This window comes from Pristiophorus japonicus, chromosome 32 (genome assembly GCF_044704955.1).
Source record: "Pristiophorus japonicus isolate sPriJap1 chromosome 32, sPriJap1.hap1, whole genome shotgun sequence".
In the NCBI taxonomy this organism is placed as follows: Eukaryota; Metazoa; Chordata; class Chondrichthyes; family Pristiophoridae; genus Pristiophorus; species Pristiophorus japonicus.
This window is the reverse complement of record NC_092008.1, coordinates 9,312,485-9,334,246: the sequence shown is the minus strand read 5'-3', so window position 1 is coordinate 9,334,246 and position 21,762 is coordinate 9,312,485. Positions and strand designations below refer to the sequence as shown.

Below are 21,762 nucleotides of genomic sequence, written 5' to 3'. Positions count from 1 at the left end.
CTCAGAGGGTTGTAAATCTGTGGAATACTCTGCCCCAGAGAGCTGTGGAGGGCTGGGTCATTGAATATATTTAAGGTGGAGATAGACAGATTTTTGAGCGATAAGGGAGTGAAGGGTTATGGGGGGCGGGCAGGGAAGTGGAGCTGAGTCCATGATCGGATCAGCCATGATCGTATTAAATGGCGGAGCAGGCTCGAGGGGCCGAATGGTCGACTCCTGCTCCTATTTCTTATGTTCTAAAATTCTACGCGATCGCGAGGTCTGGCCAGGCTTGGCGATGGAGCCATTTTGGCTCAAACGGCAGCGAGATTAAAATGGCGTCGGAAAAAGCCGCGAACGGAAAACGCGAGCCACTCGGCGGCGGACGTACCCGCTCCATGGACGCCATTTTGGATGGCGCCGTGGCGCACGAGCAGTTTTAGCCAAGAAGGTCCCGCCGCGATGCGCTCCCCCAGCCCCGCCACACGAGGAGCGCGAGCAGCTGACGGGGTCCCCCGGGCTCAGGCGCGTCGAGGCCGAGGCACGACGTAGTCCGCGTAGGCGCCGCCGATCAGCTGCGCGACATCCTGCTGACGCACCAACCAGCACGGGGCCGCGTGTGCGGGCAGGGGCGAGTCCTTCAGCTTCTTGGTGGCCAGGCTGACCTCCAGCGTCCGACCCCCGCGCCTCAGCTCGGCCAGGCCCCGGCCACGTCCGCCGGATCCACGGCTCCGGAGATCAATATCTGCGTGCTGAAACTGACCTGAAACAAAAGCATCATCGTCATCAAAACACCACTGGCACCCGGCACTGAGTTAGAGGCTGGAATCTAATCCGGGGGTTCGGGGGGGTTTATATATAGAATAACAGATACCCGGGAGTGAGTTACAGGCTGGAATCTAATCGAGGGGTTCGGGGGGTTTATATATAGAATAACAGATACCCGGGAGTGAGTTACAGGCTGGAATCTAATCGAGGGGTTCGGGGGGTTTATATATAGAATAACAGATACCCGGGAGTGAGTTACAGGCTGGAATCTAATCGAGGGGTTCGGGGGGTTTATATCTAGAATAACAGATACCCGGGAGTGAGTTACAGGCTGGAATCTAATCGAGGGGTTCGGGGGGGTTTATATATAGAATAACAGATACCCGGGAGTGAGTTACAGGCTGGGATCTAATCGAGGGGTTCGGGGGGTTTATATATAGAATAACAGATACCCGGGAGTGAGTTACAGGCTGGAATCTAATCGAGGGGTTCGGGGGGGTTTATATATAGAATAACAGATACCCGGGAGTGAGTTACAGGCTGGGATCTAATCGAGGGGTTCGGGGGGTTTATATATAGAATAACAGATACCCGGGAGTGAGTTACAGGCTGGAATCTAATCGAGGGGTTCGGGGGGTTTATATATAGAATAACAGATACCCGGGAGTGAGTTACAGGCTGGGATCTAATCGAGGGGTTCGGGGGGTTTATATATAGAATAACAGATACCCGGGAGTGAGTTACAGGCTGGGATCTAATCGAGGGGTTCGGGGGGTTTATATATAGAATAACCGATACCCGGGAGTGAGTTACAGGCTGGAATCTAATCCGGGGGTTCGGGGGTTTATATATAGAATAACAGATACCCGGGAGTGAGTTACAGGCTGGAATCTAATCGAGGGGTTCGAGGGTTTATATATAGAATAACAGATACCCGGGAGTGAGTTACAGGCTGGTATCTATTCGGGGGGGTTTATATATAGAATAACCGATACCCGGGAGTGAGTTACAGGCTGGAATCTAATCGAGGGGTTCGGGGGTTTATATATAGAATAACAGATACCCGGGAGTGAGTTACAGGCTGGAATCTAATCGAGGGGTTCGGGGGGTTTATATATAGAATAACAGATACCCGGGAGTGAGTTACAGGCTGGGATCTAATCGAGGGGTTCGGGGGTTTATATATAGAATAACAGATACCCGGGAGCGAGTTACAGGCTGGAATCTAATCGAGGGGTTCGGGGGTTTATATATAGAACAACAGATACACGGGAGTGAGTTACAGGCTGGAATCTAATCAACGGGTTTGGGGGGGGTTTATATATAGAATAACGGATACCCGGGAGTGAGTTACAGGCTGGAATCTAATCGAGTGGTTCGGGGGGTTTATATATAGAAGAACGGATACCCGGGAGTGAGTTACAGGCTGGAATCTAATCGAGGGGTTCGGGGGGTTTATATGTAGAACAACAGATACACGGGAGTGAGTTACAGGCTGGAATCTAATCGAGGGGTTTGGGGGGGGTTTATATATAGAATAACGGATACCCGGGAGTGAGTTACAGGCTGGAATCTAATCGAGGGGTTCGGGGGGGGTTTATATATAGAATAACAGAGACCCGGGAGTGAGTTACAGGCTGGAATCTAATCGACGGGTTCGGGGGGTTTATATATAGAATAACGGATACCCGGGCGTGAGTTACAGGCTGGAATCTAATCGAGGGGTTCGGGGGGTTTATATATAGAATAACAGATACCCGGGAGTGAGTTACAGGCTGGAATCTAAATGAGGGGTTTGGGGGGTTGATATAGAATAACCGATACCCGGGAGTGAGTTACAGGCTGGAATCTAATCGAGGGGTTCGGGGGGTTTATATTCAATAACAGATACACGGGAGTGAGTTACAGGCTGGGATCTAATCGAGGGGTTCGGGGGGTTTATATACAATAACAGATACCCGGGAGTGAGTTACAGACTGGGATCTAATCGAGGGGTTCGGGGGGTTTATATATAGAATAACAGATACCCGGGAGTGAGTTGCAGACTGGGATCTAATCGAGGGGTTCGGGGGGTTTATATATAGAATAACAGATACCCGGGAATGAGTTACAGGCTGGAATCTAATCGAGGGGTTCGGGGGGTTTATATACAGAATAACAGATACCCGGGAGTGAGTTACAGGCTGTAATCTAATCGAGGGGTTCGGGGGGTTTATATATAGAATAACAGATACCCGGGAGTGAGTTACAGGCTGGAATCTAATCGAGAGGTTTGGGGGGTTTATATATAGAATAACAGATACCCAGGAGTGAGTTACAGGCTGGAATCTAATCGAGGGGTTTGGGGGGTTTATATAGAATAACCGATACCCGGGAGTGAGTTACAGGCTGGAATCTAATCGAGGGGTTCGGGGGGTTTATATTCAATAACAGATACACGGGAGTGAGTTACAGGCTGTAATCTAATCGAGGGGTTCGGGGGGTTTATATACAATAACAGATACCCGGGAGTGAGTTACAGACTGGGATCTAATCGAGGGGTTCGGGGGGGTTTATATATAGAATAACAGATACCCGGGAATGCGTTACAGGCTGGAATCTAATCGAGGGGTTCGGGGGGTTTATATATAGAATAACAGATACCCGGGAGTGAGTTACAGGCTGGAATCTAATCGAGGGGTTCAGGGGGTTTATATATAGAATAACAGATACCCGGGAGTGAGTTACAGGCTGAAATCTAATCGAGGGGTTCGGGGGGGTTTATATATAGAATAACCGATACTCGGGAGTGAGTTACAGGCTGGAATCTAATCGAGGGGTTCGGGGGGGTTTATATATAGAATAACAGATACCCGGGAGTGAGTTACAGGCTGGAATCTAATCGAGGGGTTCGGGGGGTTTATATATAGAACAACAGATACATGGGAGTGAGTTACAGGCTGGAATCTAATCGAGGGGTTCGGGGGGGGTTTATATATAGAATAACAGAGACCCGGGAGTGAGTTACAGGCTGGAATCTAATCGACGGGTTCGGGGGGTTTATATATAGAATAACGGATACCCGGGCGTGAGTTACAGGCTGGAATCTAATCGAGGGGTTCGGGGGGTTTATATATAGAATAACAGATACCCGGGAGTGAGTTACAGGCTGGAATCTAATCGAGAGGTTTAGGGGGTTTATATATCGAATAACAGATACCCAGGAGTGAGTTACAGGCTGGAATCTAATCAAGGGGTTTGGGGGGTTTATATAGAATAACCGATACCCGGGAGTGAGTTACAGGCTGGAATCTAATCGAGGGGTTCGGGGGGTTTATATATAGAATAACAGATACCCGGGAGTGAGTTACAGGCTGGAATCTAATCGAGAGGTTTGGGGGGTTTCTATATAGAATAACAGATACCCAGGAGTGAGTTACAGGCTGGAATCTAATCGAGGGGTTTGGGGGGTTTATATAGAATAACCGATACCCGGGAGTGAGTTACAGGCTGGAATCTAATCGAGGGGTTCGGGGGGGTTTATATTCAATAACAGATACACGGGAGTGAGTTACAGGCTGGGATCTAATCGAGAGGTTCGGGGGGTTTATATACAATAACAGATACCCGGGAGTGAGTTGCAGACTGGGATCTAATCGAGGGGTTCGGGGGGTTTATATGTAGAATAACAGATACCCGGGAATGAGTTACAGGCTGGAATCTAATCGAGGGGTTCGGGGGGTTTATATACAGAATAACAGATACCCGGGAGTGAGTTACAGGCTGTAATCTAATCGAGGGGTTCGGGGGGTTTATATATAGAATAACAGATACCCGGAAGTGAGTTACAGGCTGGAATCTAATCGAGAGGTTTGGGGGGTTTATATATAGAATAACAGATACCCAGGAGTGAGTTACAGGCTGGAATCTAATCGAGGGGTTTCGGGGGTTTATATAGAATAACCGATACCCGGGAGTGAGTTACAGGCTGGAATCTAATCGAGGGGTTCGGGGGGTTTATATTCAATAACAGATACACGGGAGTGAGTTACAGGCTGGGATCTAATCGAGGGGTTCGGGGGGTTTATATACAATAACAGATACCCGGGAGTGAGTTACAGACTGGGATCTAATCGAGGGGTTCGGGGGGTTTATATATAGAATAACAGATACCCGGGAATGAGTTACAGGCTGGAATCTAATCGAGGGGTTCGGGGGGTTTATATACAGAATAACAGATACCCGGGAGTGAGTTACAGGCTGTAATCTAATCGAGGGGTTCGGGGGGTTTATATATAGAATAACAGATACCCGGGAGTTAGTTACAGGCTGTAATCTAATCGAGGGGTTCAGGGGGTTTATATATAGAATAACAGATACCCGGGAGTGAGTTACAGGCTGGAATCTAATCGAGGAGTTCGGGGGGTTTATATATAGAACAACAGATACACGGGAGTGAGTTACAGGCTGGAATCTAATCGAGGGGTTCGGGGGGGGTTTATATATAGAATAACGGATACGCGGGAGTGAGTTACAGGCTGGAATCTAATCGAGGGGTTCGGGGGGTTTATATATAGAATAACGGATACCCGGGAGTGAGTTACAGGCTGGAATCTAATCGAGGGGTTCGGGGGGGTTTATATATAGAATAACGGATACCCGGGCGTGAGTTACAGGCTGGAATCTAATCGACGGGTTCGGGGGGTTTATATATAGAATAACGGATACCCGGGCGTGAGTTACAGACTGGAATCTAATCGAGGGGTTCGGGGGGTTTATATATAGAATAACAGATACCCGGGAGTGAGTTACAGTCTGGAATCTAATCGAGAGGTTTGGGGGGTTTATATATAGAATAACAGATACCCAGGAGTGAGTTACAGGCTGGAATCTAATCGAGGGGTTTGGGGGGTTTATATAGAATAACCGATACCCGGGAGTGAGTTACTGGCTGGAATCTAATCGAGGGGTTCGGGGGGTTTATATTCAACAGCAGATACACGGGAGTGAGTTACAGGCTGGGATCTAATCGAGGGATCGGGGGGTTTATATACAATAACAGATACCCGGGGTGAGTTGCAGACTGGGATCTAATCGAGGGGTTTGGGGGGGTTTATATATAGAACAACAGATACACGGGAGTGAGTTACAGGCTGGAATCTAATCGAGGGGTTCGGGGGGGGTTTATATATAGAATAACGGATACGCGGGAGTGAGTTACAGGCTGGAATCTAATCGAGGGGTTCGGGGGGTTTATATATAGAACAACAGATACACGGGAGTGAGTTACAGTCTGGAATCTAATCGAGAGGTTTGGGGGGTTTATATATAGAATAACAGATACCCAGGAGTGAGTTACAGGCTGGAATCTAATCGAGGGGTTTGGGGGGTTTATATAGAATAACCGATACCCGGGAGTGAGTTACAGGCTGGAATCTAATCGAGGGGTTCGAGGGGTTTATATTCAATAACAGATACACGGGAGTGAGTTTCAGGCTGGGATCTAATCGAGGGGTTCGGGGGGTTTATATACAATAACAGATACCCGGGAGTGAGTTGCAGACTGGGATCTAATCGAGGGGTTCGGGGGGTTTATATATAGAATAACAGATACCCGGGAATGAGTTACAGGCTGGAATCTAATCGAGGGGTTCGGGGGGTTTATATACAGAATAACAGATACCCGGGAGTGAGTTGCAGGCTGTAATCTAATCGAGGGGTTCGGGAGGTTTATATATAGAATAACAGATACCCGGGAGTGAGTTACAGGCTGGTATCTAATCGAGAGGTTTGGGGTGTTTATATATAGAATAACAGATACCCAGGAGTGAGTTACAGGCTGGAATCTAATCGAGGGGTTTGGGGGGTTTATATAGAATAACCGATACCCGGGAGTGAGTTACAGGCTGGAATCTAATCGAGGGGTTCGGGGGGTTTATATTCAATAACAGATACACGGGAGTGAGTTACAGGCTGGGATCTAATCGAGGGGTTCGGGGGGTTTATATACAATAACAGATACCCGGGAGTGAGTTACAGACTGGGATCTAATCGAGGGGTTCGGGGGGTTTATATATAGAATAACAGATACCCGGGAATGAGTTACAGGCTGGAATCTAATCGAGGGGTTCGGGGGGTTTATATACAGAATAACAGATACCCGGGAGTGAGTTACAGGCTGTAATCTAATCGAGGGGTTCGGGGGGTTTATATATAGAATAACAGATACCCGGGAGTGAGTTACAGGCTGTAATCTAATCGAGGGGTTCAGGGGGTTTGTATATAGAATAACAGATACCCGGGAGTGAGTTACAGGCTGGAATCTAATCGAGGGGTTCGGGGGGTTTATATATAGAACAACAGATACACGGGAGTGAGTTACAGGCTGGAATCTAATCGAGGGGTTCGGGGGGGGTTTATATATAGAATAACGGATACGCGGGAGTGAGTTACAGGCTGGAATCTAATCGAGGGGTTCGGGGGGTTTATATATAGAACAACAGATACACGGGAGTGAGTTACAGGCTGGAATCTAATCGAGGGGTTTGGGGGGGGTTTATATATAGAATAACGGATACCCGGGAGTGAGTTACAGGCTGGAATCTAATCGAGGGGTTCGGGGGGGTTTATATATAGAATAACGGATACCCGGGCGTGAGTTACAGGCTGGAATCTAATCGACGGGTTCGGGGGGTTTATATATAGAATAACGGATACCCGGGCGTGAGTTACAGACTGGAATCTAATCGAGGGGTTCGGGGGGTTTATATATAGAATAACAGATACCCGGGAGTGAGTTACAGTCTGGAATCTAATCGAGAGGTTTGGGGGGTTTATATATAGAATAACAGATACCCAGGAGTGAGTTACAGGCTGGAATCTAATCGAGGGGTTTATATAGAATAACCGATACCCGGGAGTGAGTTACTGGCTGGAATCTAATCGAGGGGTTCGGGGGGTTTATATTCAACAGCAGATACACGGGAGTGAGTTACAGGCTGGGATCTAATCGAGGGATCGGGGGGTTTATATACAATAACAGATACCCGGGAGTGAGTTGCAGACTGGGATCTAATCGAGGGGTTCGGGGGGGTTTATATATAGAACAACAGATACACGGGAGTGAGTTACAGGCTGGAATCTAATCGAGGGGTTCGGGGGGGGTTTATATATAGAATAACGGATACGCGGGAGTGAGTTACAGGCTGGAATCTAATCGAGGGGTTCGGGGGGTTTATATATAGAACAACAGATACACGGGAGTGAGTTACAGTCTGGAATCTAATCGAGAGGTTTGGGGGGTTTATATATAGAATAACAGATACCCAGGAGTGAGTTACAGGCTGGAATCTAATCGAGGGGTTTGGGGGGTTTATATAGAATAACCGATACCCGGGAGTGAGTTACAGGCTGGAATCTAATCGAGGGGTTCGGGGGGTTTATATTCAATAACAGATACACGGGAGTGAGTTTCAGGCTGGGATCTAATCGAGGGGTTCGGGGGGTTTATATACAATAACAGATACCCGGGAGTGAGTTGCAGACTGGGATCTAATCGAGGGGTTCGGGGGGTTTATATATAGAATAACAGATACCCGGGAATGAGTTACAGGCTGGAATCTAATCGAGGGGTTCGGGGGGTTTATATACAGAATAACAGATACCCGGGAGTGAGTTGCAGGCTGTAATCTAATCGAGGGGTTCGGGGGGTTTATATATAGAATAACAGATACCCGGGAGTGAGTTACAGGCTGGTATCTAATCGAGAGGTTTGGGGTGTTTATATATAGAATAACAGATACCCAGGAGTGAGTTACAGGCTGGAATCTAATCGAGGGGTTTGGGGGGTTTATATAGAATAACCGATACCCGGGAGTGAGTTACAGGCTGGAATCTAATCGAGGGGTTCGGGGGGTTTATATTCAATAACAGATACACGGGAGTGAGTTACAGGCTGGGATCTAATCGAGGGGTTCGGGGGGTTTATATACAATAACAGATACCCGGGAGTGAGTTGCAGACTGGGATCTAATCGAGGGGTTCGGGGGGTTTATATGTAGAATAACAGATACCCGGGAATGAGTTACAGGCTGGAATCTAATCGAGGGGTTCGGGGGGTTTATATACAGAATAACAGATACCCGGGAGTGAGTTACAGGCTGTAATCTAATCGAGGGGTTCGGGGGGTTTATATACAATAACAGATACCCGGAAGTGAGTTACAGGCTGGAATCTAATCGAGGGGTTCAGGGGGTTTATATATAGAATAACAGATACCCGGGAGTGAGTTACAGGCTGAAATCTAATCGAGGGGTTCAGGGGGTTTATATATAGAATAACAGATACCCGGGAGTGAGTTACAGGCTGAAATCTAATCGAGGGGTTCAGGGGGTTTATATATAGAATAACAGATACCCGGGAGTGAGTTACAGGCTGAAATCTAATCGAGGGGTTCGGGGGGGTTTATATATAGAATAACCGATACTCGGGAGTGAGTTACAGGCTGGAATCTAATCGAGGGGTTCGGGGGGGTTCATATATAGAATAACAGATACCCGGGAGTGAGTTACAGGCTGGAATCTAATCGAGGGGTTCGGGGGGTTTATATATAGAACAACAGATACATGGGAGTGAGTTACAGGCTGGAATCTAATCGAGGGGTTCGGGGGGGGTTTATATATAGAATAACAGAGACCCGGGAGTGAGTTGCAGGCTGGAATCTAATCGACGGGTTCGGGGGGTTTATATATAGAATAACGGATACCCGGGCGTGAATTACAGGCTGGAATCTAATCGAGGGGTTCGGGGGGTTTATATATAGAATAACAGATACCCGGGAGTGAGTTACAGGCTGGAATCTAATCGAGAGGTTTAGGGGGTTTATATATCGAATAACAGATACCCAGGAGTGAGTTACAGGCTGGAATCTAATCAAGGGGTTTGGGGGGTTTATATAGAATAACCGATACCCGGGAGTGAGTTACAGGCTGGAATCTAATCGAGGGGTTCGGGGGGTTTATATATAGAATAACAGATACCGGGAGTGAGTTACAGGCTGGAATCTAATCGAGAGGTTTGGGGGGTTTCTATATAGAATAACAGATACCCAGGAGTGAGTTACAGGCTGGAATCTAATCGAGGGGTTTGGGGGGTTTATATAGAATAACCGATACCCGGGAGTGAGTTACAGGCTGGAATCTAATCGAGGGGTTCGGGGGGGTTTATATTCAATAACAGATACACGGGAGTGAGTTACAGGCTGGGATCTAATCGAGAGGTTCGGGGGGTTTATATACAATAACAGATACCCGGGAGTGAGTTGCAGACTGGGATCTAATCGAGGGGTTCGGGGGGTTTATATGTAGAATAACAGATACCCGGGAATGAGTTACAGGCTGGAATCTAATCGAGGGGTTCGGGGGGTTTATATACAGAATAACAGATACCCGGGAGTGAGTTACAGGCTGTAATCTAATCGAGGGGTTCGGGGGGTTTATATATAGAATAACAGATACCCGGAAGTGAGTTACAGGCTGGAATCTAATCGAGAGGTTTGGGGGGTTTATATATAGAATAACAGATACCCAGGAGTGAGTTACAGGCTGGAATCTAATCGAGGGGTTTCGGGGGTTTATATAGAATAACCGATACCCGGGAGTGAGTTACAGGCTGGAATCTAATCGAGGGGTTCGGGGGGTTTATATTCAATAACAGATACACGGGAGTGAGTTACAGGCTGGGATCTAATCGAGGGGTTCGGGGGGTTTATATACAATAACAGATACCCGGGAGTGAGTTACAGACTGGGATCTAATCGAGGGGTTCGGGGGGTTTATATATAGAATAACAGATACCCGGGAATGAGTTACAGGCTGGAATCTAATCGAGGGGTTCGGGGGGTTTATATACAGAATAACAGATACCCGGGAGTGAGTTACAGGCTGTAATCTAATCGAGGGGTTCGGGGGGTTTATATATAGAATAACAGATACCCGGGAGTGAGTTACAGGCTGTAATCTAATCGAGGGGTTCAGGGGGTTTATATATAGAATAACAGATACCCGGGAGTGAGTTACAGGCTGGAATCTAATCGAGGGGTTCGGGGGGTTTATATATAGAACAACAGATACACGGGAGTGAGTTACAGGCTGGAATCTAATCGAGGGGTTCGGGGGGGGTTTATATATAGAATAACGGATACGCGGGAGTGAGTTACAGGCTGGAATCTAATCGAGGGGTTCGGGGGGTTTATATATAGAACAACAGATACACGGGAGTGAGTTACAGGCTGGAATCTAATCGAGGGGTTTGGGGGGGGTTTATATATAGAATAACGGATACCCGGGAGTGAGTTACAGGCTGGAATCTAATCGAGGGGTTCGGGGGGGGTTTATATATAGAATAACGGATACCCGGGCGTGAGTTACAGGCTGGAATCTAATCGACGGGTTCGGGGGGTTTATATATAGAATAACGGATACCCGGGCGTGAGTTACAGACTGGAATCTAATCGAGGGGTTCGGGGGGTTTATATATAGAATAACAGATACCCGGGAGTGAGTTACAGTCTGAATCTAATCGAGAGGTTTGGGGGGTTTATATATAGAATAACAGATACCCAGGAGTGAGTTACAGGCTGGAATCTAATCGAGGGGTTTGGGGGGTTTATATAGAATAACCGATACCCGGGAGTGAGTTGCTGGCTGGAAACTAATCGAGGGGTTCGGGGGGTTTATATTCAATAACAGATACACGGGAGTGAGTTACAGGCTGGGATCTAATCGAGGGGTTCGGGGGGTTTATATACAATAACAGATACCCGGGAGTGAGTTGCAGACTGGGATCTAATCGAGGGGTTCGGGGGGGTTTATATATAGAATAACAGATACCCGGGAATGAGTTACAGGCTGGAATCTAATCGAGGGGTCCGGGGGGTTTATATGTAGAATAACAGATACCCGGGAGTGAGTTACAGACTGGGATCTAATCGAGGGGTGCGGGGGGGTTTATATACAATAACAGATACCCGGGAGTGAGTTACAGACTGGGATCTAATCGAGGGGTTCGGGGGGTTTATATATAGAATAACAGATACCCGGGAATGAGTTACAGGCTGGAATCTAATCGAGGGGTTCGGGGGGTTTATATACAGAATAACAGATACCCGGGAGTGAGTTACAGGCTGTAATCTAATCGAGGGGTTCGGGGGGTTTATATACAATAACAGATACCCGGGAGTGAGTTACAGACTGGGATCTAATCGAGGGGTTCGGGGGGTTTATATATAGAATAACAGATACCCGGGAGTGAGTTACAGGCTGTAATCTAATCGAGGGGTTCAGGGGGTTTATATATAGAATAACAGATACCCGGGAGTGAGTTACAGGCTGGAATCTAATCGAGGGGTTCGGGGGGGTTTATATATAGAATAACGGATACCCGGGAGTGAGTTACAGGCTGGAATCTAATCGAGGGGTTCGGGGGGTTTATATATAGAATAACAGATACCCGGGAGTGAGTTACAGGCTGGAATCTAATCGAGGGGTTCGGGGGGTTTATATATAGAACAACAGATACACGGGAGTGAGTTACAGGCTGGAATCTAATCGAGAGGTTTGGGGGGGGTTTATATATAGAATAACGGATACCCGGGAGTGAGTTACAGGCTGGAATCTAATCGAGGGGTTCGGTGGGTTTATATATAGAACAACAGATACCCGGGAGTGAGTTACAGGCTGGAATCTAATCGAGAGGTTTGGGGGGTTTATATATAGAATAACAGATACCCAGGAGTTAGTTACAGGCTGGAATCTAATCGAGGGGTTCGGGGGGTTTATATTCAATAACAGATACACGGGAGTGAGTTACAGGCTGGGATCTAATCGAGGGGTTCGGGGGGTTTATATACAATAACAGATACCCGGGAGTGAGTTGCAGACTGGGATCTAATCGAGGGGTTCGGGGGGTTTATATATAGAATAACAGATACCCGGGAATGAGTTACAGGCTGGAATCTAATCGAGGGGTTCGGGGGGTTTATATACAGAATAACAGATACCCGGGAGTGAGTTACAGGCTGTAATCTAATCGAGGGGTTCGGGGGGTTTATATATAGAATAACAGATACCCGGGAGTGAGTTACAGGCTGGAATCTAATCGAGAGGTTTGGGGGGTTTATATATAGAATAACAGATACCCAGGAGTGAGTTACAGGCTGGAATCTAATCGAGGGGTTTGGGGGGTTTATATAGAATAACCGATACCCGGGAGTGAGTTACAGGCTGGAATCTAATCGAGGGGTTCGGGGGGTTTATATTCAATAACAGATACACGGGAGTGAGTTACAGGCTGGGATCTAATCGAGGGGTTCGGGGGGTTTATATACAATAACTGATACCCGGGAGTGAGTTGCAGACTGGGATCTAATCGAGGGGTTCGGGGGGTTTATATATAGAATAACAGATACCCGGGAATGAGTTACAGGCTGGAATCTAATCGAGGGGTTCGGGGGGTTTATATACAGAATAACAGATACCCGGGAGTGAGTTACAGGCTGTAATCTAATCGAGGGGTTCGGGGGGTTTATATACAATAACAGATACCCGGGAGTGAGTTACAGACTGGGATCTAATCGAGGGGTTCTGGGGGGTTTATATATAGAATAACAGATACCCGGGAATGAGTTACAGGCTGGAATCTAATCGAGGGGTTCGGGGGGTTTATATATAGAATAACAGATACCCGGGAGTGAGTTACAGGCTGGAATCTAATCGAGGGGTTCAGGGGGTTTATATATAGAATAACAGATACCCGGGAGTGAGTTACAGGCTGAAATCTAATCGAGGGGTTCGGGGGGGTTTATATATAGAATAACCGATACTCGGGAGTGAGTTACAGGCTGGAATCTAATCGAGGGGTTCGGGGGGGTTTATATATAGAATAACAGATACCCGGGAGTGAGTTACAGGCTGGAATGTAATCGAGGGGTTCGGGGGGTTTATATGTAGAATAACAGATACCCGGGAGTGAGTTACAGACTGGGATCTAATCGAGGGGTTCGGGGGGGTTTATATACAATAACAGATACCCGGGAGTGAGTTACAGACTGGGATCTAATCGAGGGGTTCGGGGGGTTTATATATAGAATAACGGATACGCGGGAGTGAGTTGCAGGCTGGAATCTCATCGAGGGGTTCGGGGGGTTTATATATAGAACAACAGATACACGGGAGTGAGTTACAGGCTGGAATCTAATCGAGGGGTTTGGGGGGGGTTTATATATAGAATAACGGATACCCGGGAGTGAGTTACAGGCTGGAATCTAATCGAGGGGTTCGGGGGGTTTATATATAGAACAACAGATACATGGGAGTGAGTTACAGGCTGGAATCTAATCGAGGGGTTTGGGGGGTGTTTATATATAGAATAACGGATACCCGGGAGTGAGTTACAGGCTGGAATCTAATCGAGGGGTTCGGGGGGGGTTTATATATAGAATAACAGAGACCCGGGAGTGAGTTACAGGCTGGAATCTAATCGACGGGTTCGGGGGGTTTAAATATAGAATAACGGATACCCGGGCGTGAGTTACAGGCTGGAATCTAATCGAGGGGTTCGGGGGGTTTATATATAGAATAACAGATACCCAGGAGTGAGTTACAGGCTGGAATCTAATCGAGAGGTTTAGGGGGTTTATATATCGAATAACAGATACCCAGGAGTGAGTTACAGGCTGGAATCTAATCAAGGGGTTTGGGGGGTTTATATAGAATAACCGATACCCGGGAGTGAGTTACAGGCTGGAATCTAATCGAGGGGTTCGGGGGGTTTATATTCAATAACAGATACACGGGAGTGAGTTGCAGACTGGGATCTAATCGAGGGGTTCGGGGGGTTTATATATAAAATAACAGATACCCGGGAATGAGTTACAGGCTGGAATCTAATCGAGGGGTTCGGGGGGTTTATATACAGAATAACAGATACCCGGGAGTGAGTTACAGGCTGTAATCTAATCGAGGGGTTCTGGGGGTTTATATATAGAACAACAGATACCCGGGAATGAGTTACAGGCTGGAATCTAATCGAGGGGTTCGGGGGGTTTATATACAGAATAACAGATACCCGGGAGTGAGTTACAGGCTGTAATCTAATCGAGGGGTTCGGGGGGTTTATATACAATAACAGATACCCGGGAGTGAGTTACAGACTGGGATCTAATCGAGGGGTTCGGGGGGTTTATATATAGAATAACAGATACCCGGGAATGAGTTACAGGCTGGAATCTAATCGAGGGGTTCGGGGGGTTTATATATAGAATAACAGATACCCGGGAGTGAGTTACAGGCTGCAATCTAATCGAGGGGTTCAGGGGGTTTATATATAGAATAACAGATACCCGGGAGTGAGTTACAGGCTAGAATCTAATCGAGGGGTTCGGGGGGGTTTATATATAGAATAACCGATACCCGGGAGTGAGTTACAGGCTGGAATCTAATCGAGGGGTTCGGGGGGGTTTATATGTAGAATAACAGATACCCGGGAGTGAGTTACAGGCTGGAATCTAATCGAGGGGTTCGGGGGGTTTATATGTAGAATAACAGATACCCGGGAGTGAGTTACAGACTGGGATCTAATCGAGGGGTTCGGGGGGGTTTATATACAATAACGGATACCCGGGAGAGAGTTACCGGCTGGAATCTAATCGAGGGGTTCAGGCGTTTATATATAGAATAACGGATACCCGTGAGAGAGTTACAGGCTGGAATCTAATCGAGGGGCTCGGGGGGTTTATATACAATAACAGATACCCGGGAGTGAGTTACAGGCTGGGATCTAATCGAGGGGTTCGGGGGTTTATATATAGAATAACAGATACCCAGGAGTGAGTTACAGGCTGGAATCTAATCGAGTGGTTCGGGGGGTTTATATATACAATAACAGATACCCGGGAGTGAGTTACAGGCTGGAACCTAATCGAGGGGTTCGGGGGGTTTATATATAGAATAACAGATACCCGGGAGTGAGTTACACACTGGAATCTAATCGAGTGGTTCGGGGGGTTTATATATACAATAACAGATACCCGGGAGTGAGTTACAGGCTGGAACCTAATCGAGGGGTTCAGGGGGTTTATATACAATAACAGATACCCGGGAGTGAGTTACAGGCTGGAATCTAATCGAGGGGTTCGGGGGGGTTTATATATAGAATAACAGATACCCGGGAGTGAGTTACAGGCTGGAATCTAATCGAGGGGTTCAGGGGGGTTTATATATAGAATAACAGATACCCCGGAGTGAGTTACAGGCTGGAATCTAATCGAGGGGTTCGGGGGGTTTGTATACAATAACAGATACCCGGGAGTGAGTTACAGGCTGGGGTATAATCGAGGGGTTTGGAGGGTTTATATACAATAACGGATACCCGGGAGTGAGTTACAGGCTGGAATCTAATCGAGGGGTTCGGGTGGTTTATATACAATAACAGATACCCGGGAGTGAGTTACAGGCTGGAATCTAATCGAGGGGTTCGGGGGGTTTATATATAGAATAACGGATACCCGGGAGTGAGTTACAGGCTGGAATCTAATCGAGGGGTTCGGGGGATTTATATATACAATAACAGATACCCGGGAGTGAGTTACAGGCTGGGATCTAATCGAGGGGTTCGGGGGTTTATATATAGAATAACGGATACCCGGGAGTGAGTTACAGGCTGGAATCTAATCGAGGGGTTCGGGGGTTTATATATAGAATAACGGATACCCGGGAGTGAGTTACAGGCATGGATCTAATCGAGGGGTTCGGGGGTTTATATATACAATAACAGATACTCGGGAGTGAGTTACAGGCTGGGATCTAATCGAGGGGTTCAGGGGTTTCTATATAGAATAACAGATACCCGGGAGTGAGTTACAGGCTGGGATCCAATCGAGGGGTTCGGGGGGTTTATGTACAATAACGGATACCCGGGAGTGAATCTAATCGAGGGGTTCGGGGGGTTTATATACAATAACAGATACCCGGGAGTGAGTTACAGGCTGGGATCCAATCGAGGGGTTCGGGGGGTTTATATACAATAACAGATACCCAGGAGTGAGTTACAGGCTGGGGTATAATCGAGGGGTTCGGGGGTTTATATACAATAACGGATACCCGGGAGTGAACCCAATCGAGGGGAGCCGGATGAAGCACAGGATATCGAACGCTTGCACCATCCGCCACTCACCTAGCAACCCTTGAGCCCGCTGAGAAAGCCCGTCTCCCCGGACGACGTAAAAGCCGAGGTGGTCCAGCTGGAGGTGCGAGGGGTGGGCGTAGCGGTGGAGCAGGACCTGGAACTGGATCTCCGGGCCGAGCCAGAGGCCCACGCCGGCCGAACGGGACACCGCGAGCCGCAGCCCCGGTTTGCTGGTGTCGGAGGCGGGTTGCCAGGGGAGGGAGAGGCGGTGCTCCCCTTCCAGGGTCACGCCCTCCCGGCTGACGTTGACCCTGTAGCCCCCGCGCCCAGGAATCGCTGCCCGCACCGCGATCCAGTCGAAAAAGTTGCGGGGCCGCGCCGTGTGCTCCGGGTTGAGCGGGGCTCCCATCAAATGGCCGTCGACTGTGACTCCTGGGGAAAGAGATCGAACGAGACACATAATGTTATGTATGCAATAAAGGTATAAACTGAGTACTGTTTAACTGAACAAGGTACAACCTTGCCTCTGCTTTATTACAGGCCAAAGTGCCTGACTCACAAAGTGGCTGGCCTTTTATACCAGAGCAGCACCATGTGCATGCTGCTCAGTGGCCTCCGGCAATGACACCATCTGGTGGCTACAAACAGCATAGAAACATAGAAAATAGGTGCAGGAGTAGGCCATTCGGCCCTTCTAGCCTGCACCGCCATTCAATGAGTTCATGGCTGAACATTCAACTTCAGTACCCCATTCCTGCTTTCTCGCCATACCCCTTGATCCCCCTAGCAGTAAGGACTCATCTAACTCCTTTTTGAATGTATTTAGTGAATTGGCCTCAACAACTTTCTGTGGTAGAGAATTCCACAGGTTCACCACTCTCTGGGTGAAGAAGTTCCTCCGCATCTCGGTCCTAAATGGCTTACCCCTTATCCTTAGACTGTGACCCCTGGTTCTGGACTTCCCCAACATTGGGAACATTCTTCCTGCATCTAACCTGTCTAACCCCGTCAGAATTTTATATGTTTCTATGAGGTCCCCTCTCATTCTTCTGAACTCCAGTGAATACAAGCCCAGTTGATCCAGTCTTTCTTGATAGGTCAGTCCCGCCATCCCGGGAATCAGTCTGGTGAACCTTCGCTGCACTCCCTCAATAGCAAGAATGTCCTTCCTCAGGTTAGGAGACCAAAACTGTACACAATACTCCAGGTGTGGCCTCACCAATGCCCTGTACAACTGTAGCAACACCTCCCTGCCCCTGTACTCAAATCCCCTTGCTATGAAGGCCAACATGCCATTTGCTTTCTTAACCGCCTGCTGCACCTGCATGCCAACCTTCAATGACTGATGTACCATGACACCCAGGTCTCTTTGCACCTCCCCTTTTCCTAATCTGTCACCATTCAGATAATAGTCTGTCTCTCTGTTTTTACCACCAAAGTGGATAACCTCACATGACACATCAGAAATAGGAGCAGGAGTCGGCCATTCGGCCCCTCGAGCCTGCTCCGCCATTTAATACGACCATGGCTGATCCGATCATGGACTCAGCTCCACTTCCCTGCCCGCCCCCTTATCCCCTTATCGGTTAAGAAACTGTCTATCTCTGTCTTAAATATATTCAATGTCCCGGCTTCCACAGCTCTCTGAGGCAGCGAATTCCACAGATTTACAACCCTCTGAGAGAAGAAATTCCTCCTCATCTCAGTTTTAAATGGGCGGCCCCTTATTCTAAGACCATGCCCCCTAGTTCTAGTCTCCCCCCATCAGTGGAAACATCCTCTCTGCATCCACCTTGTCGAGCCCCCTCATAATCTTATACGTTTCGATAAGATCACCTCTCATTCTTCTGAATTCCAATGAGTTGAGGCCCAACCTTCTCAACCTTTCCTCATAAGACAACCCCCTCATCCCCGGAATCAACCGAGTGAACCTTCTCTGAACTGCCTCCAAAGCAAGTATATCCTTTCACACATACACACACACACACACTCACACACACACTCACACTCACACTCACACACACTCACACACACACTCACACTCACACTCACATACACTCACACACACACACACACTCACACACACACTCACACACACACTCACACTCACATACACTCACACAAGCACATACACACACATTCACACTCACACACACGCTCACACTCACTCACACACGCACACAAACTCACTCACACACACTCACTCACTCACTCACACACTCACTCACACACTCACACACAAAAACACTCACACACACACACTCATACTCACTCACACACACACACTCACTCACACACACACACTCACACACTCACACACAAAAACACACACACACACTCACACTCACTCGCTCACACACACACACATATTCTCACACACACACACACACACACTCACTCACTCTCACACACACACTCACACTCACACACACACACACTCACACTCACTCGCTCACACACACTCTCACACACACACACACCTCTCCCATCCACTCACAAACCCCCACAGGTGAGTGGGCCCTGTACCTGAGAGAGGGTCCTCCACCAGCCGCAGCGTGTCCTCCGCATGGCCATCAATGGTGAAGCAAATGCTGTCGTTGGAATTCGGCACCTTGACCACAAAGTGAGGATCTCCGTCCACTGCCCGGGAGAGAAAGAGGGAGTGAAACCCTGAGGAAACTCAGCGCACGGTGCCACACGCCACGGGCAGGCCGTGAAGAGCCCGCTGCCAGCAGTCTCCAGCGGGAGGCGTAACCGCTCGAAGCCCGAGGGAGCCCCGCACTGTCGGAGGGTCAGTACTGAGGGAACGCCGCACTGTCGGAGCGGCGGTACTGAGGGAGCACCGCACTGTCGGAGGGGCAGTACTGAGGGAGTGCCGCACTGTCGGAGGGGCAGTACTGAGGGAGCCCCGCACTGTCGGAGGGGCGGTACTGAGGGAACGCCGCACTGTCGGAGGGGCAGTACTGAGGGAGTACCGCACTGTCGGAGGGTCAGTACTGAGGGAACGCCGCACTGTCGGAGGGTCAGTACTGAGGGAGCACCGCACTGTCGGAGGGTCAGTACTGAGGGAACGCCGCACTGTCGGAGGGTCAGTACTGAGGGAGCACCGCACTGTCGGAGGGTCAGTACTGAGGGAACGCCGCACTGTCGGAGGGGCAGTACTGAGCGAGTGCTGCACTGTTGGAGGGGCAGTACTGAGGGAGCGCCGCACTGTCGGAGGGGCGGTATTGAGGGAGCGCCGCACTGTTGGAGGGGCGGTACTGAGGGAGCGCCGCATTGTCGGAGGGGCAGTACTGAGGGAGCCCCGCACTGTCGGAGGGGCAGTACTGAGGGAGCGCCGCACTGTCGGAGGGGCAGTACTGAGGGAGCCCCGCACTGTCGGAGGGGCAGTACTGAGGTAGCGCCGCACTGTCGGAGGGGCAGTACTGAGGGAGCACCGCACTGTCGGAGGGGCAGTACTGAGGGAGCGCCGCACTGTCGGAGGGGCAGTACTGAGGGAGTGCCGCACTGTCGGAGGGGCAGTACTGAGGGAGTGCCGCATTGTCGGAGGGGTGTAAAAGATCGCGAAGAAAAGCAGGAGAGTTCTCCGCGATGTCTGGGGACCAATATTTATCCCTCAATCAACGTCACAAAAAACAGAGGATCTGGGTCATTATCACATCGCTGTGTGTGGGAGCTTGCTGTGCGCAAATTGGCGTTTCCCACATTACAACAGTGAGCGCACTCCAAACAAAGTCCTTCATTGGCCGTAACGTGCTTTGAGGAGTCCGGTGGTTGTAACAGGCGCTATGAAAATGCAAGACTTTTTCTTTGTTACTTACAGAAATATTGGAGTCAAGAGGGTGCAGAAATATGGGTGATGGACCGGAGGAGGGGGGTGGGGAGCCGGGGGGGCAGCAGATGGAGAGAGGAGGTTGTGTGACGGAACCTTCAGGAACAATCCTGACCAGAGTTGGCAACCCCAGCAATGAACGGGGAGTGGCCGTTTGGTCTCTGCCCGTCCAGGCCCGTTACGTGCCTGTAGTTAAAATCAGGCCTCACGCAGCAGTAACTTGATGGAATGTTCTGGTTTCTCTCCTTGATTTCACCCCCCCCTCCCCCGCCACCCCACCTCCCCTCCTCTCTCACTGGGACGAACGTCACCAGAGGACACTTACCAGAGTATAAGTACGGGCCTGGTCCCGGCATCCTCGGGTCCACGAGGCCATCTAAATTGGGAAGAATTATTCATTTTGCTTTGAGCAGTACAACACAAAAGACTGCCTGACTGTCCTTCCAAGGGCAGGTGCAGCACGGGTGAGATACAGAGTAAAGCTCCCGCTACACTGTCCCATCAAACACTCCCAGGGCAGGTACAGCACGGGGTTAGATACAGAGTAAAGCTCCCTCTACACTGTCCCATCAAACAATCCCAGGGCAGGTACAGCACGTGTTAGATACAGAGTAAAGCTCCCTCTACACTGTCCCATCAAACACTCCCAGGGCAGGTACAGCACGTGTTAGATACAGAGTAAAGCTCCCTCTACACTGTCACATCAAACACTCCCAGGGCATGTACAGCACGGGGTTAGATACAGAGTAAAGCTCCCGCTACACTGTCCCATCACACACTCCAAGGGCAGGTACAGCACGGGTTAGATACAGAGTAAAGCTCCCTCTACACTGTCCCCATCAAACACTCTCAGGACAGGTACAGCATGGGGTTAGATACAGAGTAAAGCTCCCTCTACACTGTCCCCATCAAACACTCCCCGGGCAGGTACAGCACGGGGTTAGGTACAGAGTAAAGCTCCCTCTACACTGTCCCATCAAACACTCCCAGGGCAGGTACAGGGGGTTAGATACAGAGTAAAG

The 21,762-nt window shown here is 49.0% G+C and overlaps 1 protein-coding gene across 1 annotated transcript in view; it reads right to left on the bottom strand.

Annotated features, from left to right (window-relative positions):
* Positions 1-500: 500 nt before the first annotated feature.
* The window catches only part of itih6 (inter-alpha-trypsin inhibitor heavy chain family member 6), a 104,563-nt gene continuing 83,301 nt past the window's right edge, over positions 501-21,762 (bottom strand). The window contains exons 12-15 of the mRNA XM_070869109.1: positions 21,066-21,116; positions 19,435-19,548; positions 16,957-17,340; positions 501-742 (exon numbers count right to left, since the gene is read on the bottom strand). Of these exons, the coding sequence (XP_070725210.1) occupies positions 501-742; positions 16,957-17,340; positions 19,435-19,548; positions 21,066-21,116 (791 nt within the window). The remainder of the gene's footprint in view (positions 743-16,956; positions 17,341-19,434; positions 19,549-21,065; positions 21,117-21,762) is intronic.